General features: G+C 51.2%; 7 protein-coding genes across 7 annotated transcripts; 5 read left to right on the top strand and 2 right to left on the bottom strand.

Annotated features, from left to right (window-relative positions):
* Positions 1-576: 576 nt before the first annotated feature.
* On the bottom strand, positions 577-1,140 carry P170DRAFT_314713 (uncharacterized protein; the record flags this gene model as incomplete). Its single annotated transcript, XM_024843276.1, has 1 exon — positions 577-1,140. A coding segment is annotated over one exon (564 nt), but the record flags the coding sequence as incomplete, so codon positions are not given.
* A 1,197-nt stretch (positions 1,141-2,337) lies between these two features.
* On the top strand, positions 2,338-2,967 carry P170DRAFT_478579 (RBM8 family RNA-binding protein; the record flags this gene model as incomplete). The annotated part of the gene is made up of 2 exons (XM_024853572.1): positions 2,338-2,580; positions 2,725-2,967. 2 exons carry the CDS (start codon positions 2,338-2,340, stop codon positions 2,965-2,967), a joined length of 486 nt encoding a protein of 161 aa, XP_024700928.1.
* A 958-nt stretch (positions 2,968-3,925) lies between these two features.
* P170DRAFT_457935 (putative glycosyl hydrolase) lies at positions 3,926-6,241 on the top strand. The gene has a single exon (XM_024851752.1). The coding sequence runs from the start codon at positions 4,180-4,182 to the stop codon at positions 6,025-6,027; it is 1,848 nt and encodes a 615-aa protein (XP_024700927.1). The 5' UTR covers positions 3,926-4,179; the 3' UTR covers positions 6,028-6,241.
* A 7,538-nt stretch (positions 6,242-13,779) lies between these two features.
* Positions 13,780-14,377, top strand: P170DRAFT_428843 (short coiled-coil protein; the record flags this gene model as incomplete). The annotated part of the gene is made up of 2 exons (XM_024847862.1): positions 13,780-14,099; positions 14,191-14,377. The coding sequence occupies 2 exons, from the start codon at positions 13,780-13,782 to the stop codon at positions 14,375-14,377; spliced, it is 507 nt and encodes a 168-aa protein (XP_024700926.1).
* A 2,016-nt stretch (positions 14,378-16,393) lies between these two features.
* Positions 16,394-16,920, top strand: P170DRAFT_247951 (uncharacterized protein). Its single transcript, XM_024843002.1, has one exon. It carries the CDS (start codon positions 16,507-16,509, stop codon positions 16,819-16,821), a length of 315 nt encoding a protein of 104 aa, XP_024700925.1. The 5' UTR covers positions 16,394-16,506; the 3' UTR covers positions 16,822-16,920.
* Positions 16,921-18,319: 1,399 nt separating this feature from the next.
* artA (14-3-3 adaptor artA) lies at positions 18,320-19,391 on the bottom strand (the record flags this gene model as incomplete). The annotated part of the gene is made up of 5 exons (XM_024851033.1): positions 18,320-18,427; positions 18,481-18,551; positions 18,640-18,881; positions 18,957-19,263; positions 19,331-19,391. 5 exons carry the CDS (start codon positions 19,389-19,391, stop codon positions 18,320-18,322), a joined length of 789 nt encoding a protein of 262 aa, XP_024700924.1.
* Positions 19,392-21,453: 2,062 nt separating this feature from the next.
* Positions 21,454-22,721, top strand: P170DRAFT_512283 (uncharacterized protein). The gene is made up of 4 exons (XM_024854976.1): positions 21,454-21,921; positions 22,111-22,176; positions 22,266-22,331; positions 22,419-22,721. The coding sequence occupies exons 1-4, from the start codon at positions 21,788-21,790 to the stop codon at positions 22,456-22,458; spliced, it is 306 nt and encodes a 101-aa protein (XP_024700923.1). The 5' UTR covers positions 21,454-21,787; the 3' UTR covers positions 22,459-22,721.
* Positions 22,722-25,505: the final 2,784 nt, after the last annotated feature.

Genomic DNA, 25,505 nt, shown 5'->3' with positions numbered 1-25,505 from the left:
AGGAAGGCGCTCTGGTCACCAATCTGTCGTCGCCCTTGCAGCACAGATAGGAAGCTGCAGCCCAAGCTTGTTAATTTAGCTTAATGCGGAAAATATCAACAATTGGTGAGAGCAGATGCATGTCTATGAGGCTACTGGCTCGAGAGCTAGACCTACTTACTCCGAGGTCCGCTTGGGTTATTGGGTAAGTTGTACTGTGCAATTTCCAGAATTTTGTCCTACCTTGCTAATATCTTATAGGAAAATACGATGCTCGACTCCGATTTAAACTCTTCATTGTACAATATAACAGTAATATCACAGACCTCTGTCGACTAATTCCATATTAAAGGTGAAATAATAATATCAACCGTCGACATGAATCCTCTCTCTTAGGCATAACCCGATGCCATAATTTCAGAATCATACTGCTCAACGTGAATGGACAGAGATAGCACGACATTGTGCTCAACAGGACACAGACGAAACTAACACCGGCAGTATCCCCAGTTTGTTCCCCCCAAGTGAGACCATCGAGTCTTGGTGCATAGGTATGACTCTGCTCTCTTCCTTACAGGTAACGTAAAGTTTCTTCACCTTGACTGTTTCCTTCTCTTTCTTTTCAACGGCCCAGAGATATTCCACGAGTCCTCTCCAATCCAGAACAGATACAGGAGGAGGTTTGACGATGTTGACCATATGACACCAGTGCGCTGACGTGATTTCTTTGAACGTCCTGAGAATGAGGGCCGCAGTTTTCCAACCTTTGATCCGCTCCTCCGGTAGGAAGAGCTCGATTCTCTGCTTCGACCAGTTGCATGAGTAGAAGTCGGCAAAAAGCCTGCTTTCGAGATGAGGAGCGGCGAATCCTTGGGACTTTTGCTTGACAACCATCTTGTTTCCTTTCGCAAGACAGGCCGAGCGTTTCATTTGCAGTGAGAGTTGGAGAGAGCCGTCTTCGAGTCCTCTGAGATTGATGAAATGCATTTTCGAGCATTTAATATGCACGCTGAGAGTCCAGGCCGTTTCAACTATTTCGGGATTCTTGATTGTTTCTCGCAAAATTAAAACGTGACCGACCAAATCAAATACTACGTCGAGTTCAGCCCCGGGTTGATGCAGCGCACGCTTTTGTTCTGGTCTCGTGCCGTGCAAGAAGAGCTTGAGCTTTCTCGGAGATCTTCTGGATGCTGGCTGGCAGCCACATTTGGGGTCCTTGCTAGCCATCGAATGCTATCAGTCAAAGTACGTTCATCTGGACAAAACAGCCTTGTACTTACCAGCGCATCTTGTCAGGGTGGTCAAGATCCATCGATGTTAGCGACGCTTCTCTGGACGTGGACCGATTAGAAGAAAGGGGTTTGGAATGAGGAAATCCGTGAGTTGGGAGTCGAGAGTAGTAGCGCATGTTATGACTGTTGTGTGGAGGGTGGCTGGTCTTCATTCACTGCTTTCCTCACTTTGGGGTGTCAACCGTACGTATTGGGATGCTACGGTCCCATATACAGCAATACCTGCCACCTTGGATGGATCGGAATTTTAGGATGAGAGAGCTCTTTGGACAGACCTTTGCCAGTATGTGATAGACAAGTGTAGATGAGTAGATTCGGAGGACTCGAGTCATCTTGCCCAAGGCCATACATCACATATAGCTCATGAAAGTAGGCCTACGTCTACGTGACGTTAGTACAATGAGTCGGAGCTTCGAGAGATGGGTAAGGCAAAGAGAAAGCTCTTGTCTGCCTCCTAGGAAAATAAGAGAGGGATGACTAGGTAGGAGAACCCAGGTGTCAGATTCTATCCAATTCATCTCTTGCTGTAGACTGTTGAAGCTTAATCTGAAACGGCTGGACAGTTGAGAATATTGTGTAAGCTTTCCCTTTCTATCTAGAATAAGTATTCCTTATGAGCCACTAACAATGAAGGTTTCCACCATTCTAATATTCTACATGATCATAGTCCTCTTTTTTTTTTTTTTTCTCTTTCATTTCATTTAGGATTAGTCACATCCAAATGTATAGTTAGGGCTTCCTACAGGTTTAGAGAACCCGACCTGTAATCCTAGAGAAATTACAGCACTTAACAATAATACGTAGAGAATATACCATGGCCAAGAATTAATAAATTGAAAAACTACCCCTTCTAATTCTTTTAACAACAACATTGCCCGTTGCCAGGTGCACTGGACTCTTGTAGTCCTGCCAGTACTATAGATTACATAAGCCCACCGCAAGCTTCGCGCCGACGATCCGCTCGCGATCAAGCACTGGACAAACCTTTCTAATTCCGTCATTCCTCTCTACATCCTACAGCCTTTCGCTTCTCCCTTTACTTACTGTTCCCTTACGAATCGTCACAATGTCCGCCGAAATGGAAGTCGACCAGCCCGTCTCGCAGGACGACGCCCCCGCGCAAACTGGAGGTTTCGAACCACGAACACACGCCGAAGCCGTCGCTGTGCGCAGTATCGAGGGATGGATTGTGATCGCGACCAACATTCACGAGGAAGCATCCGAAGAAGATGTGACGGATTTGTTTGCTGAGTATGGAGAGATCAAGAACTTCAACCTGAACCTTGATCGCCGTACGGGTTATGTCAAGGTAAGTTGACATGGTCGTTTTTTGCCTACTTTTATGCCTACTTAATAAACTGCTTCCTATCTTCTTTGCTTCTGCGTAATGCTTTGTTGTTTTCCAGTTGCTGTCCTTGTCAATTACGGTCATGCTAATCTTGTAATACAATAGGGATATGCATTGATCGAATACTCGACTCTTCCCGAAGCTTCAGAGGCCATCAAAAACCTCAACGGATCCAAATTGCTCGACCAGACAATCCAGGTTGACTATGCGTTTGTCCGACCACCTCCCGCCAACAAAGGAAAAGCTGGAGGGCAGCGAGGGGGCCGTGGCGGCGGTGGAGGCCGAGGCCGCAGCAGGAGCCGAGAGAGAAGCCGCAGTCCTGGAGCTGACAATGATGAGAGAGAATAAGCGCATTTTCCCGAAGAGTTTGCCGGGCTACTCTCTTCTGGCTACGCATGGCCTTGTGACGAACTGCTTTATTTGTTTCATATTATTTCTTCCTTTTTCCGGCCTCCAGCGGTCTTGTGTCGGTTTTCACCCTTGCGGGATGGCTCGAGGACAATGGTTATGAAGGGTCTGCTGTCATTCCGACATTTGCAGACTGCTTGTGGCGGGTGACAAAAACGGGGGTGAATGCGCTTATAGCCGGTATTTCTTTCTCTTGTGAGGGTCAGGATGCATGGCCATCATCTGATGATGCGCATGTGCGAGACTGTTCCAGGGGTGACATGCCGGCGTCATGATTTATTCTCAATTCGGTATGGCCCTTGCATCTTTCCCAGCATGGGTTATCGTTGGTCATATGCTGACTGAGACTTTAGAACGATTCCGGATTTTTGATATATCGAACAATTAGATATCCATACACTCTGCTGGTGTTAAGCTGTTTCCCTCGATTATGACCGAATTCAAAATGATATCTCGATGACCACGAGCTTATGCTTCCCCGTATTTCTCAGCCTTGCGACATGCAAATCGCACAATATGATGACCATAAACCTGAGCTTTTTTGCGCATTGGACGTAGTATATTTCACCCCTGTCGTAATACGTGGAATATCCCTCGAGCTGTAGGCAATCATCCGACCATCGGAGCAGTTATTAAGAATGCATAGACTCGAGGGCGCGTGATGCTATGCGATGCAGCAAATAGATGGAGATCCGAGTCCACGCGGGTGTCGAGGTCTCATAAATGAAACTACAGAGTGAAATTCTCCCTATCAGCATTAATTATCGTGGATACTCGCAGAAGGTGTCATATTGAGCGATGGCGCAAGAGTTCCCCCGTGCCGCTTCCGAACCAAGAAAGCGCTCCCCGCACAACTTAATTAACTCCAACTGATCATCCTCTTTCTTTCTTCCTTGTGTCAACCTCTGCGCCACTGGCAGGGCAATGTCGCACCGCAGGTCATGATTTATTCTTTATCGCTTTGCCCTCCATTGGTCGCCGGATGTCTTTAAATTCGCGTCCTTCCCTCATTCTCTCTTTCTTCCCACCTGGATAGTATTCTTAAGTCGGCGGGGAGCCTCCTCGAGGACCACTTCTTATCAGCTCCGACTCCAACAGCCGCTTCTCCAGAGCCCAGGAAGATTCCTGAAGTCCGAGAAGTGTCCTCCGAACATGGCAGTCCTACGATATATATTTAGTGTGCTCTGCATATATCTTATTGTTCCTTGGTCCGATGCGCTGGCGCCGCGGTCGCAGGGCATTCTTGCGCCCTTATCTGCGAATGGGGAGACCGTCCTCGACGAGACGGCCGTGTCACCAGAGTCTCCCTCCCTTGGTTCCTCGGACTCCTCGACCGACCCAGTCAATTCGGCGCGGCACACGCAGCGGGATCTGGCCAACGCTCTGAAGGTCATGCAAGATAAGTATTTCGAGCTATGGCAGGGAACATGGCCAACGGCTATCGACTGGACCGCTGCGGTCATGGGCACGCAGGTTTCGGGCACGCTCTCGTCGCTGACCTCCGCCATCGAATACCTCCTGCCGTCGAACATACCTGTCGATACGAACATAGACGTTAGATATACACCGGCAGTTGACCGACACGGTCAAGCTTTCGAGAACCTCGTCAATCATTTTTTCGACCAAACAACGGCCTTTTATTTCGGCGAAGACGCATTCGCCGTGAGAACGCAAGCATTTGACGATATGCTGTGGGTGGTTTTAGAATGGCTGGAAAGCATCAAGTTACAGGAACTGCACTCGGATCTGCACTACCGGGGACCGTCGAGCTTGGGGTCCAATTCGAAGGGCAAACCCCATTGGCATGGGTTCCAATACCAGATTCCAGCAGCCCATCGATCCCGATTGTTCTATGGCCTTGCGTCTGAGGGATGGGATGTCTCTCTTTGTGGAGGTGGGATGATCTGGAGCCCGTATCTAACTCCTTACAAGAATGCCATCACCAACGAGCTGTTTATCTCCGCCAGTATCGGAATGTACCTTTACTTTCCCGGCGACCCTATCGACTCGCCCTTCATGGTGGAAACTGAGGATGGCGAAGTCTGGTCGGATGAATACCCTCACAGTGATGTTCATCTACAGGCTGCCATTGACGGGTACAAATGGCTTAATAACTCCAACATGATCGGACCCGGCGGGCTCTACGGAGACGGGTTTCACATCAGCGGATGGCAAGACACTAAGAATCCCGGTACACGCAAGTGCGATGTTCTCAACACGATGGTATATACCTACAATCAAGGTGTCATCCTCAGTGGGCTCCGGGGTCTCTGGCTGGCTACCGAGTCACCAGAGTATCTAGACGACGGGCACGAACTGGTCCGCAAAGTCCTTCGAGCCACGGGGTGGCCTAATAAGTCCAGCAAGCAGTGGAAGGGTCTTGGCCGTGGAGGTGTTCTCGAGGATGCTTGCGATTCATCCGGCAACTGTTCCCAGGATGGACAAACGTTCAAAGGGATCTTCTTTCACCATCTAGCCGAGTTCTGCCGACCGGTTCGACCGCAAGAGTGGCGTTTTTTGGTCAGTGCCAACCGGGTGGCCGAGGAGGGAAGTGATTGGGACAACGTATACCAGTGGCACCAAGCACGATGCCAGACCTATGGACCTTGGGTCAAACATAACGCGAAGGCTGCTCTCGTAACCCGAGATCCCGACGGCAAATTTGGAACCTGGTGGGGCAGGCCATATGGCGAGTCCGTGAATGCCGCGACTTACGACAGTCCTCTCCCTGAAGGAGCGGTCGACTATCGCAACAACGGCGACGACGCAGAAGGCTCCGAGCTGTTCCACGGCCGATCATCGGGTGGCGCCAAAGATCAATCCGGCGGGACTGAACAAACACCGTTGACCGAGTCTCCGGATGCCACGGGCATGCAGGCAAAGGATGTCAATGACCGAGGCCGTGGTCGTACGGTGGAAACGCAGTCCGGCGGAGTAGCGGTCCTCCGGGCGTTGTATCAATGGGAAAGCTTTCCCTCCTTGTCTGGAAAGAATCACTGATTCAATCTCGACTGATCACGACCGTTATGTTGTATATAACATCTGGGAGGTGTATCTTTATGATTGGACGGCTGTATTTTTGGATCCGGGAGTCTTGGGGATATATTTATAGATATCTTTAGTTGGGCAGAAGACCGGCGCCATTGGAGATAACGCGCATACGCATACGATCGAATGGATGGTCTCTAGCTGAATCATAAACCGATGGTTGTCCAGCACAGTAAACGTCATAGTCCTGATTCGGGACACTGCGCCGTCCACTGCAGGTCTGGCAATATGCAGACAATAGACAAAACCTAATCCCAAGCCTCCCAAGGCATCGCCCGTCAACCACCGACATCATCGACCGACCCGCTAAAATACAAGCACTGCCCTGGTTGCGTCAACCTCCACGCTCCTGTCTCCGATTCCAAACCCAAACCCACACACTCCATCACTGCCTCACCAAAGAGGAAACAGATGGGACCTGTCCATCTCCAGAGGCCACATCAGATGGATCGATGATCCACCCACCCACGACCGAACCGACTTCCAATACATCCGAAGTACATGGACACGCGCATGCATGCTCTCACCGGGATCACATTTCTTCTACATTCCTCTACACAATCGGTACTTGGGGACCAAGTGGGATCGGATCTGCGATTTGCAGCATTCGGATACGGAATTGAGTTCCGGTATGTAAGGACTGTTCTTGTCCTTCTTGTCGGTCTTGTCGTTCTTGTCTTGTGGGTGTCGTGGCGTGGCGTGGCGGGACGGCTTGTTTGGGGCGGGTTTTTTAACCCTCTGGTTTCTTTCTTTTTTGGGGTAGATGGATGGATGGGGGTAGTAGGTGTATGTTTATTTTCTTTTTCGTGTTTCTTTCTTGGGAGTTATGGGTAGGTAGGTGGATGTAAATGGGTGGATACATTCAAGCAGGTGGAATGAAGTTGTCGTTCTTCATCAACCAATCTAGCAGAGTCATGTACGGAGTACTCCGTAGAGAGAAAGAGAAAGAGAGCAGGACCTCCTGCGTACTCCGGAGTAAAAGCAACGTACCCAGCGCCAAGACCAGGCGTTTGATCTGATCTGTAGAGTCAGTCAGGCAGGAAGGTAGTAGGTATGTCACCAAACCTGAAACCCATGAAACGGCCCAGCGCAACAACGATTCAGACTCAGATTCGATTCACATTCCCATTCTTTACTCAACTCATGACCCGACCACGACACCCAAGCCACCTATACGGAGTACAACCCGACTAACCCAACACCGCCTAGACTAGACTCCTCCGGAGTAACTACTCCTAACTAGCTCGCAACAGCCCGTGCAGACACCAAACCGAACCAGACAGGCATTCGATTCCCGGACTCCGTTGCAAATACCACCCTATCCTCCCTGCCCTAAGTGCTTACCTGCGGCGTCGTTATCTGGCCCGGACCCAGTCCACCCAACTGGTCGGGTTCGCGATGCGATCTTATACGCTGTCGCGGAGGTAGGGTCGGTAGTGTTGGCGGTGGTTACCTACCGCTTGATGATTATTCAGTCACGGCTCCAGAGGAAGGAGGCACTAGAATCACTCTAGAAGTTGCGCCCTTGCGCGGGCAGGAGCCGAGTTAGAAGCGTAAGCAGAGGGAAAATATCCCCCATGTTGGATTTGATATCGTTTGGTTTGATGTGATGAGGCGGAGGACTCCGGACGGTGTGCTACCTACCTACCTACCTACTTACTGAGGTGCCTCGGTTGGTTACCTAGGTAGATATCAAACGCTGGGTCTTGTATGCTGTATGCGCATGGACTACCCAAGAAAAGACCCGGCATCGGGAATCAGAAAGTAAACAAAAGCCACACAGCGCACAGCACAGCACCGCATCCTAGGTTAAATCCGTTCGACAGTATCGTATCCCTGGACACAGACACTACCGACGGTCCGCAGAGTAAGCAAGCCGTAAACAAACCGGCGCGGGAACAGCCATTGCTACCTGACTGATAGCAGTTTAGCCTACAGTTACAGGGAGGGATGGGTTCCGCAGGAAGGAATCGGGAGGAATGGAAATGAACATCCGCGGATGACAGTAATATCTCAAGTCGCAAAGGAATCAAGAAGGAAGGGACAGGAAGGAAAAAAAGGTTACAATAACAGCCAGTCGGTGCTGGGATTCGAATCCCTCGCCAAGGATGACCGTGCTGAAAGCCACATGCAACTTAACGGGTGTGGAGTTTTATTTTTTGTTATTCCCCCAGCGAAGAGGGGAGGAAGGAGGCTTTTCGGTTCGCTTATCGGGGAGAACGCGCCTTTGACGCGGTAGCAGACGATGATAATACGGAGGGATCCAGGGGATTATAGGGACCCTGGGACATCTCTCCGGAGATGTACGCTGTACGCTGTAGGTAGGTGTAGGGGTGTGTGTGGGTTTATTTGGCTAAGCCGTAGTTAGCGAGTTAAGAGTTTGACGTGACGGTCTGTCTGCGCTCTCTGCCGGGATTTGCAGATGAATATTAAGACGGATTATTGATTGAGTGATGGAAGATTGTCGGTGGGCACTGGGCAGACGGACGGACGGGCGGCATGATTCTTGGTTTTGTTGGTCGGCATTGATTAGGTGGTGAGGTATCACGATCATGATCACGATGCATTGCGCATCCACTTCATTGCTCTGCTGCTGTCTCGCTAGGCGCTCTTCTCTGCCGTTGCCTTGTTCTCCATGAGATAATTGGATATGGATCTGTAGGATAAGGGGGAGGGGGGGTGGAAGACGGGGGCTTGGGCCTCTTGATGATGGACGAAAGAAAATCAAGCGATCGGCTGCGTTACGCTGGTAGCGATCAAACTAGCTTTTGGTCTCCAGAGCACGGAGGATACATAGACGAGGGAAAATATTTGGAAAATTTTTTTTTTTAAAAAAAAACAAGGGAAAGTCAAATGAGGATATGATAGTCTGGCGGGAAGAGGGAAATAATATTGATGGTAATAATAATAAAATTTCACGGGATCGGCGGTGCTTTATCGTCATCGGCCCAGGATTCGAGGATTGCAGTGACGAGTTCCATCATTCAGCTTAGACTGCATCTCCCTGACAGTTCTGGAAGAGTGGTTGGGCAGGGAATGTGTCGAGAGAAAGCTCCGGATGGCCTGACGCCTGAAGGACCTCAATAATCTACTCCGGAGCAGTCCAATAATCCAATAATTCAGCAATGCAATCCCGGGCGATGGAGCTCCAGTCACGCGGCTTCCACGTTACCGACCGCGATCACCGACTACTAGAGTAGGATGCACAGAGTACAGAGGACTAGTAGGCGATAATACTATATAATGGGCACCGAACACGGGACTCCATGGGTACCTGAAGCTCCATAGGCAGTCATATGGCCGGGCAGGTACCCACGCCTGAGGTGTCAAACTCCTCCGACCTTCACCAAGCGACTACTCCGGAACAGACTAGGAGCAACTCTACGGAGTCATCTTTCCTCTGGGACTGCCAGGACAGCACTTGACAACTGTCTAAGAACAGGCAAACTCAACCGCAGCTCAGGTCACAAGCCCCCTCTCGGGGTGGAGGAGGTAAAACGCATGCGACCCAGCGATGCGGGGATCGAGGAACGCTTGCAACTGGCTGCCGCATCTTCACTTGCTCAACGCTCGGCCGGCTGAATTTCTTTGCTTTCTTTTCTTTTTCTTGGGTTTTTTTTGGGCGGTCCCGAGGGTTGGCCTGATTCTCAACCCTCGTGTTGACTGTTGATCCGTGGTGACCCATGGTTATCTCGCCACCGGCGTGTATTCTCCAGGGGCGGACCTGGGAAGAGGTACTTTAGAGACTTTGAAAGGTCGAGAGGACGGTAAAGAAAGGTAAACTAGGTTAAGAAGGCTGGGAGAGTCTCGGGAAAAAAAACCAAAACCAAACCAAAAGCTGAGAATGAATGAAAAAGCCTCCGTCCTCCCTGTAACACCTGGTCCATATTATTGCCGCCTTGCTGCAAGCAACCTCCAGTTGTATTTTTTTTTTTCTCTGGCGATCTGGCAGTCGCGCGAGAACCGATCGGTGGAGAGGAAACAAAATGACGTAGGGGCGATCAACCTGTGTATTTACTAGGAGGTACGAAAGAATCCCCATGACAAAGTACCATCCGGTGGTTGGACACGTCCAATCAAGGCGGCTCATGACGTGCTCGGCCGTCATCGCTGGGGTCGTCGCCGATTCTTGCCCGGAAAGATAATCTGGCGGTGGAAACGGCCAGCAAGGGCTTTTCTGGTCGGTGTACTTGTGTCCTTCCCTGGACTCTCACTCTTACGGAGCAGTCGCGAGGAACTCCCCCTTCAACCGGAGGGCGTGGAAAAATCATCTCCGAGAAAGAATATTCGGTCTTGCTTCCGCCACCCTTCGTCGGGCATTTTCCATCCTCCCATCCTCCCAGGGGGGCGACTTCCCATCCTCTTGGGTCCGACTATTTTAATTTATCGCCATTTTCGTCGAATGGGAACACAAGTCTTAAGTAGACCTACAGGATTTGTGTTCCGGAGCTACTGCCTCCTTTGCAGATGTTCCCTGCGCTTACTCCGTCGTTATCCTGGCGATGCACTGCACGGTACCGCCTCTCGCTGGTGGAGGGGGGGGGGAGGATGGAGGGGGAGAGAGAGAAGAAAGGAAAAAAAAAAAAAAAAAAAAAAACAAAAACGGACGAACAGGAAGGGAGGAGGGCCCTTAAACCTCTGCGAAAGAATGGAGACGGAAAATACCCTACACGCTATTGCCGTGGCCGTAAGATACTAGGCAGGCGAAGGTGGTACGGGGTAGCCGCGTTCCCCGTATAAACTCATGAGGATTGGCAGCATAATTTCAGGCCGTCAATTCTGATTCGATCCCCGGCGCCCAAGATGTTCCCGGTGATGGAGGACGATGATGGAGGATCGGCATGCTGCACATCGTTTTTGCCGGTTTCAGCTTTCCTTAGTGGCTTGCCGCCATGGATCCGTCAGAACGGATCTTCCTGTCCCTAAACCGTTGGTGTCCTTCGCTTCTGAGGTCGCTGGGGGACGAAACGGGCAGGAGGTGGCTTCACCGTTATTCTGGCATGCGCCGGATTCTTCCTGAGACTATGGAGTATGGAGTACGTGAGAAGGGCAAGGACCGAAGGCACATACGGGCCAACCACTCAGCGGGCCGCAAAAGGCGTAATAAGCGCCCGATTCATCGCGAGAGACCTCCAGTGACGAGGATACCATTCCCGATCGACATTGCATGACCGCTCCTTCTGTCTGTCTGCCCCCTGAGACCGTTTCATGGGACCTGGGAACTTTCCTCCGCCAGACGACTTCTTTGCCTCCCAATCGCCTCGGCAGTCGGGCAAGCCAGATCCCAATCCTCCGTAGTAATGAAGGACCGCCACTGGCCTAGCGGGCTTGGGTGAGGATGGGGGATGATTTGATCCCGATGGTAAATCCCAGTATGAAATCGAAGGCGAACGAAAAAGCAACGAAACCCCGTCTGATTTAGCCCGAGAATCCTGACCAATCAGGGCCCCGCAATCAGGCAATAATGATGATAAAATAAGAAGATTATTGGGATTAATTACAGGCATTCATATGCATCTCTCGTCCGCTCCATCGTACGTACGCAGACGACGAGATGTAGGACTCCGTGCTAGCGATGGCCCGTGGATCCAGGAAGGATTACCCTCGATACTTTCACGGATACATACCGACGCTGGGACTGGGAGCCATCTGTCCCAGTGTCCATCTGTCCATCTGCCGGAACCCTCCCCGAGGAGGATGGCCCATGGTCGGCTATCAGCATCACCTCAGCATCAGCATCAGCATCCTCTTGCCCCCTCCGAGGCCGTTTGGTCGTCGGATCATCATACTAGCGGTGGGTGATGAGGATCATCACGCATTCCTCCGCGGGCCACAATCTCGTTGGTGGTATTTGCCCCCTCCAACCCCTCTAGGGACGAGGGTCGAACCAGGGGGAGGAATCCCAATGGAAGGACCCAACAAGAGGGAGCTAACACGATCACTAGAAGCCGCTAGAGACGAACGAACCCCTAAATGAATTAATGAAAATGCGCCCTCCCCACCGCCGACGCCATGCCCGAACGGGGGCTTCACCGAAAGAAAGGCCGTAAATCTATTCCGTAGTCTTTCCTATTTCCTACGGCGTGTGTGCAGTACGCAGTAGTGCGCAGTAAAGTACTCCGTTCCTAGGGAGGTCCTGCGATCCTTCGTTCCGGTGGCGGCCACGAGTCTCTGAGCCACCCTCAACTCTCTTTCATCCCAGGGCCGACGGTAATTTTGCCCACTGTCGAGACATTCTGATAGGCTTTTTTTTCGGTCAACAAAAAAAAAAAAAAAAAAAAAAAAAAAAAGGAGGTAGCCGACGGGTGACCTCATCGTTCCTTATATTCGCACCGAATAAAGTCTGATTGGGATTTTCGTCTGATCATCCTGGCGAGAGGGACCCCACTAAGAAAGGAGAGAACGCAGTATTTCACTTACGGAGGACCAGCGAATAATCAAATCATCAGACAGAAAAAGAAATGAAATAAAACCGAAATAAAAAAAGGGAATAAAAAAACCCCTTCTTCGGCCTAAAAATCAAAACTAAACCATGACCATATTAGCCCTTAACTTAGTCTTCATCCACCGATTCGGTCGAATTATCGTGATTACCCTGCTTTGGACGGTCTTCCTGCCTGCGTCGCGAAGGCAAAGTGAACTGAACTGAGACCGACTGACACCGTCCAACTTCTTACTGCGACGACGAACTGCCCACGCCGCTCGCTCTTCTGACTTCGACGGGTTCCTTGACTTCTTTTTTTAACGTGTATTTTCCCCTGCGACCACCTGCCCCCTTGTCGGCACTCTTTTCCCTGGTCTCCCTCGTTTTCTCTCCCTGGGACCTTTGGAACCATTACTTCGTCCTCGTTGATTGTTATTACAACCCACTTCCCCCCCCTCCCCTAACGGCTTCTTTCACCATCTGGTGTTAGCCCAGTCCCTTTCCCGTTTTCGGACTGTTCGACGAGTTCCTCTCGCCCACCTTCTCTCCCTCTTCCACTCCTCCTCCCCCCCTCAAACCCGATTTTCCTCCTGCTTGCTTTCCGAATTCTCCATCGAAAATTGGATCCGACAGAGCTTTCTCCATTAGAAATTTCCACGAAGCGAATCCAAAGGAACGGAAAACGGACAACTTAATCAATCCGTCATCCAGGAACATTCTTGAATTGCTTTGTCCCGAGTATCGGTTGCCTTCCCAACTTCGCTTAACCGATTCGCTTTCCCCCCGAACTTTCTCCATCGACGCTCTACTTTTTGTTTTAATTTTTTTAATTTTTTTTTTTTTAAAAAAAAAATCACCCTCATTCCTACTCCTCCAGTCTTTACCCCTTGGGTCGTGCCTGGAGAAACTGGATTTCGCTGGATTTTTTACTTTTTTTTTCGGGTTCTTTTTTCTTTCCTTTCCGTCCTGCTGTTGCGTCCGTTCTTCGCCCTCCCAACAGTTTTCGACCCTCGAAATCATCCCTCGCTTCAACCTCATTGAACCCCGATAGCTACCTCCAGCGATACGCAGATTCGGGATCTGAGTTATTCGCTAGAGGTAGTCCCACCAGCTGTGATTGCTCAAGGTTATCGTTGGTGCTGGATTTGTTGAACTCTTTTGGTCGTTCGATCGTGGAAAGCCGCCACATCAACCACAAACCAAATTCCTCCCTAAAATTCTCAAAGCCACCGAACAATCCTAGGATCCGGTAGATTCAACCACAACGCCACCACCTAATCATGGCATCGACGTCAGATATGCACGGGTCGTCACCCGTCCCAACCTTACCCCATCCTAATGACAACGGTCGCACGCACATATCCTCTTTGTCCTCCTCGTCCTCCATTTCCGACGCGGAAACAGATCGCAGAGGCCGACCGGAACGTCCTCGTATGGCCAGTCGAAAACCTAGTGCCTCGATCCTTGTCCCGCGAGATCACCCCGAAATTGAAATTGAGGAGGAAGAATTTCCGCCCGACGACGCGAGAGCCATGAGTCCCCGACGCAATTCCGCCGATTTGGAACGACTGGGAAAGGAGGCCCGCCAGACCTTGCAGGAGTAAGTATTTGGCACTTGGGAGCTTGGAATTTCGATCTATTGCCTTTGTATCTGCTGTGTATCATCTACTAACGCTGGTACCTCTCTCTAGACAAGCAAAGGCTCTCCAATCCTCTCTCCAAGCCCTGGCCGAACGCATCGAAGCCGTCAAGTCGGATCACGACAAGCTTGAAAACGAGAACAAATTCCTCCAGGATTACATTGGCGGGCTGACTCGGAACATGACCAAGAGCGAAATGACGAGAACGAGTACGAAGGTCAGAAAATCCCAGAAATAATGCGGGGGAGCCGTTTTGCACCTTGGCTGTTGCGACGATCAGACGGTCGGGATTATGCGGCTTTTTGAGAAAACACCAGGGGATTATTTTGTGCTCCCTGAAATGAAATATGCGCCCTGATACGCCCTCGGTATGCGACGACTCTCGTTTGCGACACGGCATTTTGCAGGAATCCGCCCTGGCTGTCGGCTCTTTTTCCGTCATGCTCGACCGTACGTCCGAGCATTCGTCTTTTCCTTTTCCCTCTTCCATTATACGAATCCACATTATCCTGAGCGGTACCGCGTCTACCGCCGCCCATTCTATACGAAGTTTTCGACCGCAGCTATCTTTTTGAAACGCCCGCGCAGTCGAAACGACACGGCACATTTGGAATTCCAGCTGCCGTGGCTGCATGATTTGCAAATGTTCTCCGACCTGAGTCGCGTCACATCTTCAATTCTCGTGAAATCGGTATCGCCACTCCGATCACGAGCCTTGCGTCGGAACTGAACTCGGGGTTTCGCCTCGATCAGCAACTTGTGTCACGGGGAATGTCGACGGGGAAAGATTCGGTGGGCAAGGGAGGCTCTTGTGACATCATTGCATGCCATGTGTTGTCAGGGAGCTGAACGCTGCTGGGTCTTGGCGCCCGATCCGATTCCGTGATCCTGCTGATCCTGCTGACCCTTGCTATCCCATCCTCAACGATTTCTTCCTCCTTTTTTTTTTTCTTTTTGGCGTGACTTCCGATCCGGTTGTGGTCACAGTCCACCAATCTTCGACCTGTTCATATTAATTTCCTCTTCTCTTTCTTGTCTCATCTTTTTTCTTTTCCCTATATTTTTTTTTCTTAACTTGTCCTACCGGAGGCACCTGTGTATTTTTGTGGCATAGCACAACTCGGCGTTCGGAAACTGACTGGGGAACTCTTTGATCGCTCTACCTCGACTTTTTTTTTACTACTTTAGACTTGCTTTGATTGACAGGAAACCGCAACTGGGCGCATTTGTTTCTCATGGTCTGCAAAAAGAAAAAACTTTTCATTCGGGTGGGAAAGCATTTTCACGGAGCAGCCATTTGTGATTTTTCCTCTACTACAACCTTGATCGTCCTACATCTCTTTCATCCATCATCGGCATCGGCATCGTGTACATTGGAATCGTCCCGGTCTGACGATTCGGTTTGAATTTTGTTTGGCTCTGAAGACATTTGCTTTACATACCCAGGAAGCGCGCGGTTTGATACAAATGAAATGAAATTACAAATTCGAAATGATTCTGAAGTTCTATGCTCGAGATAAGAATGACGTAGATTCTGTCGTCCGAAGTACCTGTACAAGGGGACGGAGTACACAACCACACCGTGTCTCGAGTTCTGTACAACCATCCGACCAGGCAGACCCCCGTAGGCAGACACGCTGACCCGTTCGTCTTCATCGAGTCCAGCAAGTAAGCGCTCAACTCCGACCCGACCCAGACACCAAGACCAAACGAGACTAGGTGGTTAATTACGCCCCCGGCCGCGGTGTGCAGTGGATGATACTCGCCACTCGCCTGCGCCTCCTTTTTCCCGGCGCCCCATGTGTCTTAAACGTCGATATTAATTCATCTTTCTACGGTGTCCTGACTCGGGTCGTTTGCCTCCCCAGCCTCATTACATCATTTTGTCTTTATTCTTTCTTATTTTATCTTTATTTTATCTTTATTTTGGGTCTTCACTGGCATTGTCGGGGGCGTTTATTCTTCATTTAGTCCACGGAGACTATCTAGATTAGTTCTCCAAAGGGACAAGCTGTCAATTGGACCTATTACGATATTAATATCGTAGTCACGCGGTATTCGATTTAGAATCTACGGAGAGTTTCTATAGGTAGCTAGTTACTCAGTTCCTCCAACCACTCTGCCCGAGCAGTGACGACACTTCAGCTACGGCCACCCTCTAAGCGCTACATGAAATTAAAAGAAAAGAAAATAAATTAAATTAAACAACACCCATGCACACATCCCGTCCCACCCACCTAACCCTACCCCATAAGTAAGGCAATAAAGGTAAGGTAGGGAGGTAGTCATCGTAATCGCCATACCCCATCCCCATCCATCCCCATATCCTACCCCGGTATCTACCACCCAACCTTCCCACCCAAGTAAATGTACATGTACATGCCCACTGCTTTATTATTAGTCCGAGTTCCCATCTGCAAGTGGCACAGCACACCACCGCCGATCTTTAGACCAAATGAAAGGGGGCGAAACACGGAAACACCAGGAGGCGCCGCATACGTCATGCTTCGGAATTGCTTTCCAGGTGCTTTTGTTTTTTCTTTTCTTTCTCTTTCTCTTTCTCTTTCTCTTTCTCTTTCTCTTCCTTGCGAATGGATAAGGTGGGTACTTACTTATGGGGGACTTTTGCGGAGGGATATCTTCCTACACTGGGTATTTGTGGGGTGTCTATCTATGCCCTAGGTCGTACTTACTATGGAGTACTGGAAGGGATACCTGGTAGCTTAGCTACGGAGTATGGACATGGATACAGGTACATGGACAGATGAGGCGATAGGCATAAGACTCTAGCCAGTTGACTGATCAAGGACTATCATCCCTGGTGGTTAAGATCACGTCTCACCACGGTGCTATGTATGTGCATTGCCTAGGTAGTACTTCATGCAGTAAGTTCCATATTAATCAACCTCCTACTCCTAAGTACTACTACTCATACCCATCCATTATCAATCCCGACAAACAGACCCAAGCCCAAAAACCAGACGGAAAGAACCACTCAACCCGAAACACACAAGTACATACAAACAATAGAACAAACAAATCCAGGCTCTTCACAAGCCTGTGACAATCACCATTCATCCCATGTCTTACCTCCCTGTCAGACACAGACACAGACAGAGAAAGACAAGACAAGACAAGGAAGGTTAAATTAGACACGGGCTGAAAACAAACTAGCCCAGGTACCGGGTCTGCGCTGGCTGTATGTATGTGCCTTACTTACCTTGTGCCTGCTTCGAGCTATCCGGATCCGGTCAAATTTACTCACCGTTGACTTCAAACACCTAGCCACAAAATCAGGATTCACTTGTCAGGTCAGACCGGTTGTTTGTTTGTTAGTTCGGTGGTGGCTGGTTTGGGGTTCTTGGCTGCTAGGGTTGCGGCGGTGGACAAAGTACGACTGCCACCCCGGTTGGAACATGGGTATCGGCGTGGCATCATGCGAGAAAGATTGAGCCTCAAGACAACGCAGGGCTAGACTCCAAGAGGAATCCTGTCTCATGCTCAACTCCAGCGGTGGTATCTACAGTGTTCATCTCTACTCCGGGTCTGAATTTCAACTTTCTTAGATAGCCACTGCTGCCGGACTTTAGATCTAAATTCGAGCTAAGGCGAACATGTAACACGCCGTGCGTGGCAAAGGGAAGTGACCCCAGGACATAGTCTGGAACAATAGTCCAGGCCCTGGAGGTATTCGTGGGGATTGGGGGATGTGTAACTTCACTGGGTGTAGTGGTAGCGAGTAATAAGAAAAATGAAAAAAGACAAAAAAGGGAAAGGTATTCTTTGGGTAGTTGAGCAATAGGCAAAAACCGATAAGGGGGGAAATGAGTTAAAAGAAATAGAAATCAAACGAGGAATCGAAAAGCTGAGCCACACAGATGGAGAACCGGTTCACTTGCCAGCCGAGACGCGCTTAAAAAGACATCAGATTGGGCTGGGGGGATATCGAAAGGGATCCGAGGAGCAATTTCGACCGAATCTCCATCCGTTAGCTGTGGCGTCATGAAAACTTCCACGTTGCCCCGGGTTGTATGATACGAAAACAAAAATGCACCTCTCGTTTCCCTTGTGTTTTTTTTGTTCGGCCCTCTTCTACATTCATTCTAGTTCTTTCACGCATGCCAGCCCGTCATCCGATAACTCCATCCGTGTGGTGAGGGAATCCTGCATCATCTCTTCTTTACTCGGCGGGCTTCTCACCCTCGGCAGCCGGGGCCTCCTCCTTCTTCTCGGAAGCAGGAGCGGCCGACTCGGCAGCGGGCTCAGCCTCGGACGAGGTCCAGAGCGTCTAGGAAACGTTAGTACGCAAACCGAAAACCAACCCTCAGATGCGGGTCTTACCAGGTTGTCCCGGAGGAGCTGCATGATCAGGGTGGAGTCCTTGTAGCTCTCCTCGCTCAGGGTGTCAAGCTCTGCGACATGTGTTAGTTCATTCGATTCCAAAGCATTTGAGCCATCGCGTCCAAGTTTGGTGCGAGGCCCCCAGGAGACAAGACATACCGGCAATGGCGTCATCGAAAGCGAGCTTAGCGAGGTGGCAAGCCTGGTCGGGGGAGTTGAGGATCTCGTAGTAGAAGACGGAGAAGTTGAGGGCCAGTCCGAGACGGATGGGGTGGGTGGGAGCAAGGTCGGTTTGGGCAACTTCGGTGGCAGCCTTGTAGGCCTCGAGGGAGGCATCGGCAGCGCCCTTGCGGCGGTCGCCGATGGCGAACTCGGCGAGGTAACGGTGGTAGTCACCCTTCCTGTTTGGTGGAAAAGTTTCGCGATTAGAAGTTGTTCTCGTTTGCGAAAGCCCAGAGATGAATCAAAAGACATACATCTTGTGGTAGAAGACCTTGGACTCGCCGCTCTGGGCAGAGGGGATCAGGTGCTTGTCGAGCACCTCCAGGATGTCATCGCAGATCTTAGCGAGCTCGGCCTCGATCTTCTGGCGGTACTCCTTGATAAGAGTGACCTGGGACTCGTTGCCCTTGGACTCCTCTTTTTGCTCGATCGAGGTGACGATTCTCCACGACGCACGGCGGGCACCAATGACGTTCTTGTAGGCAACAGACAGGAGATTCCGCTCCTCAACAGTAAGCTCAACATCGGCGGAGGCAACGATCTTCATGTTCTCGACCATCTCTGTAAAGTGTTTTATCAGCAATGCGGTCGCGATCTACCGGGCGAAGAGAAGGAGGTTATCACGAACCCTCATAGCGCTCGGCCTGCTCAGCGAGCTTGGCCAGGTAAACGGCATCTTCGTGACCCATTGTGAAAGTGGTTTCTAGTTACGAAGTCTGACGTTAGTTAAGTTGTAAGATGATTTTGGAAAGTCGCGTTCAGATGGTTCACAAAACCAGACACAGGCGAATGAAAGGATTCAGAAATCAACAAGAAATACCAGAAAAAAGGAAGGGTAGATAAGGGGTACAGAAATTAATAGGGGAAAGAAGCGTTCCAGATCGTGCGATGAAGCGAGGGGCAGGAGGCGGTAGTCACAGGGCAGAAGTGAGGCTGTGAAGTCAAGTGGTCCAGGGAACACGAAATCAAGAAAAAGTCCCCTCCACTGTTGATCCTGTTTGCTTTTTTTTTTCGGAATAAAAAAAATCGATCAAACGGATCCAACGGAAAAAGATGATGACAATTTTCAAGATACAAGATCATTCACGAACAGCGGGGAACAAATTAGGTGGTACAGCGACGGTCGGGGTTGTTGACATAGAAGGTCGCACCGCTGGTCCTCCACTCGGCTAGCCGTGGACTGTGTCGCGCGGGAAGGCGATTCCAACGTAGTCTAGACGGGGTGGAGGGGAGCGTCGACGACCCAGCAATTCATCCCGCAACGTTCCCCCAGTAAATGTGGTGGTAGGGCGTCGTTTGTCCCCCCGAGCCTCCCAACAGACAACGTCCAACCGAACGCGATGGCGATGACGAACATCAGGGATGGGAATGGGGGAGCGGGCACGATTGGAGAAGTGGGATATGGGCATGACGAGGGGAAAACAGTGGAAGACAACAGAAAGACGGCCGGGGCTCACCTGACGATTGGGTTGTGGACGGAGGGGGAAGTAAGTTGAGAAGGGGGGAAGTCGAGGAGTGAACGGTAGAATTGGAAAAGATAAAGTAGGCTGGGCAAGGAAAAAAATTATAACGGGGAAGTCGGAGGAAGGAGGAAAGGAAGAAGGGAAGAAGAAGAGAAGGAGAAAGAGAGGGGGAAGTTGGAAGTGAGAGCGAGTGGGAGGGGAAAGACCGGCGTCAACGAAACGCGCCCAAAGGGGGTAAAGGAGCCTCGACACCTGAGGCAGCCCTGGCGTCAATTCTTTCGCCCGTCCAGCCTGGTCCCGTCAGTTGTCCGCTGTCGACACTCGTAGTTACATTTGCTTAACTACGGAGTACCTGCTTACTACTCCAGAGGGTCTTTCGATCAAGATTCATGACTTCTTCTACTGCGGATTCTGACCCTCTACAGAGTACTGGCTACTGTCCATACACCTCCTGCCGCGCACAATCCTTCCACTCCAGCCTCACTCCAATCTCGCGATCCGGAGGAGCTCGACAAACAGGACAGATTGATAGATCTCCTCAACCACTCCCTCAATTCAAGGAAAGGAGGCCTTCGTCCAGACACTCGTTTGTGTGGTTCGGTGGGCCGCCCATCGTCATCCCTATTTCATTCCCGCCAATCGTTCCACCCACACCAGAGATCCTCCTGGTGACTTGGTCTTTTTATTTTATTTTTATTACCCTCCGATTTTATGAGATTATAATTAGCGACTGAGGTCCAGAGAAAGGGCGTTTTAGCCGCCGTCCATTATTGATTGAGCCTCGTCGCTAGTGCTCCTAGTCCGGATGGCACTACGGAGTACAGAAGAGTTGTCGCCCACTCGACTCCATAATAATCAAATAATAGGGGAAGGGTCATTCGGATTTCCAATGGTTTGCCATCGGGGATAACGCTTGGATTCTTCCGAAGGCATTAGACATGTACGATGGACGGAGGCCCTCTGACAGCACCGTAGACTAGAACGCAGAGAGAAGCGAAGGGAAATCCAGAACTATCTCGTTTGGTCGGCGGATCGATTGGGTTCTTTTCCTCTGGCGTTTCAGCCTGGTGGTTTCTGGAGTCTTCGATCGACGTGCTCATTCCCATAACCACCAACAAGAGTGAGTAAATCCAAAGCCTACGTATCGATGCAGCATGTCTAGACGCCGCCAATCTCTACAATCGTATTCATGGCAACCGCACCACCCTGGAACCCGTCTCATTGGCAATTGGCATTGTCTAATATTAGTCCTGGGAATTATTGGCCCCAGGGCATTGGTATCGTATCCCAACGCAGCAGACAACCCTAGACTAGCCTCAGGCCCGAACCAGGCAGACTTTCGGCCGTCAGCAAATCCACCCGCTCACCTGACCCGCTGACTCACTCGCCCTGACATAAGCATCACATGATCCGCCGGCTGGTGTCGTCATTGGAGAACGAGTGACCCGAAGTGTCCAGACCAGCCCGGGCACTGGCAGCTACTAAACTCCGGTACCTTACGACTGCAGCTAATAAGACCGTGCCCTCTCCCCTCATTCTTTCATCCTCCCCATCTCATTTCTTCATCACTCGAATCACTCATCAAGTTGAACTACCTCTCTCACACCTCATCCTCGATCACCATGCTCCGCCAGTCCATCGTCCGTCCCTTGTCGACTGCCAACCGTGCCCTGGCTACGCGGTCCTTCTCTGCTCTCGCTCCCAGAATGGCCGAAGGTGATACCGGTGCTCCCCGGGCGGGTGGCTCGGCGCAATCGTAAGCCTTCCTCTCTCTTTTTTCTCATTTCTGCCTGTCAGTCCGGCTGTGCGGATTCATATTGCCCAGTTTATTTGATGGCATTGGGCCTGTCGGGATTCTGACCCGTCCCATTCGAGCGGATGACATCATCGACGACGATGCAGCATTACCCAGCAAAAAGCATTGCTAACATCATGCCAATGACAGTGACTCGTTCCAGCGTCGTGAAGCCGCCCAGGAAAACATGTACATCCACGAGAAGGAAATCGAGAAGTACGTTATCCCATTTTGTGCCCTCGTCTCGTTTTTCTCCGCTCCCGGACCCGAAATCCCCGAGTACGTAACTAATTCGAATTCTCTAGGCTCCGCAACCTGAAGAAGTCCATCAAGGACCAGCGCGAGCACTTGGACAAGCTCGACCAGCACATGTACGTTTGAACCCTTTCTTCTCGCCTTGTTCTCTGCTCGGTGTGAGAATCATTCGGGGCGGTCTTGAGCTGACGCATTTCTTCCAGTGACGAGATCACCAAGGGCCAAGGTGGAGAGCAGAACTAAGCTCATGCTCCCTCCGTTTCCCTCCAAATAATGTATGACGGGGTCATATCACGTTCACCTTATCATCAGTGCTTGACGATGTCGGATGGGCAGTGTTCTGCTCATGGCCTTATATCCCTTGACGAAAGCATGATTTTCTGAGTTCATCTTTCAGTGCTCTTTGCCTCTGCACTTACTTCCTAGATGTAATCTATCTATCTACACGCCTAGCCTACCTACACAATACTGAGAGCATCCTCTACTCTTATATTTGATCAATTCGTAATCCAGAACGTATGAAACGTTTGTTCATTAACCCATTGTGCAAAAACACCTACTTATAGCCGGGAAAAGGAAGAGGGAAAAATAAATAGACAAAAAGCACCAGGCAATAATCCCATCACAGGTACATTACATTCGGAGGATACGACCCGCATAGACTCATTTACCGCCGCCCCATGTAAGAACGGTAGAAATCGTCTGCGGCGTTTGTACCTCCAAAACCGGAGCTGCTGAACCCGTATCCGAAACGGGAGGACAGCGTTTGTCCGGTCTTCTGCGCCGCCTGGACCTTGGCCTGCAGTTCGGTGGTGCCTTGGTCGATGACTTGGAGCTGAGAAAGGTGGGAGTTCAGGATGCGCACGATTTGAGAGATCTAGGTGGATCCGTTAGTGGCAAAAACAGAAAGGAATTATTTGTATAAGATCAAACTTACCGGTTCATCCGTCTTGTTCGTCTTACTCAAGGTGGACGAAGCGCCGTTGACCTCTTCGATCATGCTGGTGAGGTCCTTGCCCATCTCGTCCAGGCGCTCTGATAGCTTTTCGGCCATTTGGTAGCTAGAATTAAATGTCAGCAAACGGCCCAATAGTGCGGAAGCCACATCTTCTGCAGCGAAAAACAACTTACGTTCTCTCACGCTCTTGATCCGGTCCTTGGAGAGACTCGCCCGGTCCCACCTGTTTCGACATCATCTCCTCCACCTCGCGCTCATATCGATCCAGCCAAGAAGTCAACTCCTCCTGCTGTCCTTCAACGGAAGCAAGCTGGCGCTCGACCTCCTGCGTGGCTCGATCGGCATCGACTGTGCTTCCGTACAGCTTCTGAACCTTGCTTCCGTTCTCGACCAGCATGCGATCCCATTCGGCAACCTTCTCCGCCTGCTCCCGGAAGTCCTTCTGATACTTGGTGAGGTCGGTGGCCCACCGAGTAATGATCTCATCCATCGTCTTGTTCTTCAGACGCGACTGGGCTGGGGGAGCCGGACCGGCAGTAGAAGCGCCGAGCCATTGCGGCTGCTTGGCCGCTCCCGCGGTCCCTGTGGTGGCCGAGGCAGTCGCGCCCGACGTAGCCGCTCCCGACGTGGCAGTCAATGAGGGTTTATCGCCTGCAGTGGTTGCACCGCTAGTGGCAGGCTGAGTCGACGGAGTATCTGCGGCAGGCTTTGAAAACATGTTGGTCGCTGCGGGTTGAGAAGCGGGGGCTGAGGTGCCAGCAGGCTTTCCAAATAGGGTGTTGGTCGCTGCGGGCTGCGAGGCAGGAGTGGCGGTTCCTGGGGTGCTCGATTCAGTTGACTTAGGGGCTCCGAGTCCTGCGAACAAGCTGGAACCTCCGGCAGCAGGTGTGGATGATGGAGTGGTTGAAGAGGCGGCGCCTCCAAGGGACAGGAATGGGGACTTTTGCGGTGTCTCGGAGGAAGTGGCAGGTGTCAACGACGATTGGGCAGTCGACGCCGGAGCGCCTAGCGAAGGGAAGGCAGGCTTAGCCCCGGAATCGGTTCCGGAAGACGGGGCTTTGGGCATAGAAAAGCCGGTCGATGCTGGGGCAGCGTTTCCGAAAAGGGACTTGGGAGCACTGTCTGCAGAGGGGGCTGCCGGAGTTGTTGATTCTGCGGGCTTGTCCTTGTTGGTATTTCCGAAGAGACCTCCTCCGGCGGGCGCCGAGGGAGTCGCGTTACCAAACAAAGGCTTCTGTGCTGCGTTCGCTCCGAATAGGTTGGGGGTCGATGACGGTTGTGAGGCTCCTCCCAGAGTGGGGGTGGTGGAAGAGGTTGTCGCGGGCGCAGACGAGGTGTTGCTGTTCAATCCTCCAAATAGACCGCCTGGTTTCTGCGCCGGCTGTCCAAAGAGTGATTGGCCTTGGCCAGCAGAGTTCCCTTGGGGAGGGGGGCCGGCGGGAGTCGTTGATGTATTCCCGAAAAGTCCTCCCGACTGTCCAGGGGTGGATGAGGTATTACCGAACAGGGTCCCGGCAGGTTTAGGCGCATTGTTTCCAAAGAGGCCGCCTCCCGAGCTGGGGGTTTCGGTGGGCTTGGGTGTTTGTGATGATCCGGTGCCAAACAAAGAGCTCGTCTGGCCTGCGGGAGCGGCAGGTTTGTTCTGAGTTCCGAAGCTAAACGAGGGTGTACCACTGCTATTCGCGCCACTGGCCCCAGCATTACCGAACAGTGAAGGACTCTGTCCTGGCGTAGAGGTGGTTCCGAATGGAGAAGCCGTCGAGCCACCGGTAGTTGCTCCAACATTTCCAAACAGACCTCCCGAGTTGGATCCAGTATTCGCGTTGCCAGCGGAACCGAAGATACTACCTCCGGAGGCTCCGCTAGAAGCTGGAGGATCAAATGAAAACATATTGGACATGGCGTTGCGACGAAGCTAATGAGGGTGGACGGACAGGGCTACCCTGGGAGGGACGAGGGCAGAGGGAAGGGGAGAAAAAAGCGATCTAAAAAAAAAAGTCAGTCGAAGATGATGCGAAGCTATCGATAGGAGGATGCAGGATTTTTGAGGCACAAATAGACTCACCGCTGCCAGAAATGACCAGCGCGGCAACCAAAGAAAGCAATTGGAAGGATTGTGATGCCTCACGCCGAAAGCTGAGAGCGCGAGGAAAGCAAAGCACGAGTAAATTGTTAGCGATGGTTCCTGTTCTGGTCGCCCCGGGCGCAACGCGCTTGGCTCGGCTGGCGGCTACGTGGGTGCCCCAGGCAGACGTGTCCTGCCTCAGGCATGCGTTCGAGACTCGCATCGAACCCGGCAAGTAATCCAGCGTTCATTCACAGCCATCGCCAG

This window comes from Aspergillus steynii (assembly GCF_002849105.1).
Source record: "Aspergillus steynii IBT 23096 chromosome Unknown P170scaffold_7, whole genome shotgun sequence".
NCBI lineage: Eukaryota > Fungi > Ascomycota > Eurotiomycetes > Eurotiales > Aspergillaceae > Aspergillus > Aspergillus steynii.
The sequence above is the reverse complement of the archived record's forward strand: the minus strand, read 5'-3'. Positions and strand labels throughout refer to the sequence as shown.

Bases quoted from the DNA above. Each gene is read 5' to 3' on its own strand.
- P170DRAFT_457935 (XM_024851752.1), top strand. From the start codon at position 4,180: ATGGCAGTCCTACGATATATATTTAGTGTGCTCTGCATATATCTTATT.
- P170DRAFT_247951 (XM_024843002.1), top strand. From the start codon at position 16,507: ATGTACATGTACATGCCCACTGCTTTATTATTAGTCCGAGTTCCCATC.
- P170DRAFT_512283 (XM_024854976.1), top strand. From the start codon at position 21,788: ATGCTCCGCCAGTCCATCGTCCGTCCCTTGTCGACTGCCAACCGTGCC. The intron at 21,922-22,110 runs GTAAGCCTTCCT...TGCCAATGACAG, and splicing joins GCGGGTGGCTCGGCGCAATC to TGACTCGTTCCAGCGTCGTG. The intron at 22,332-22,418 runs GTACGTTTGAAC...CATTTCTTCCAG, and splicing joins GACAAGCTCGACCAGCACAT to TGACGAGATCACCAAGGGCC.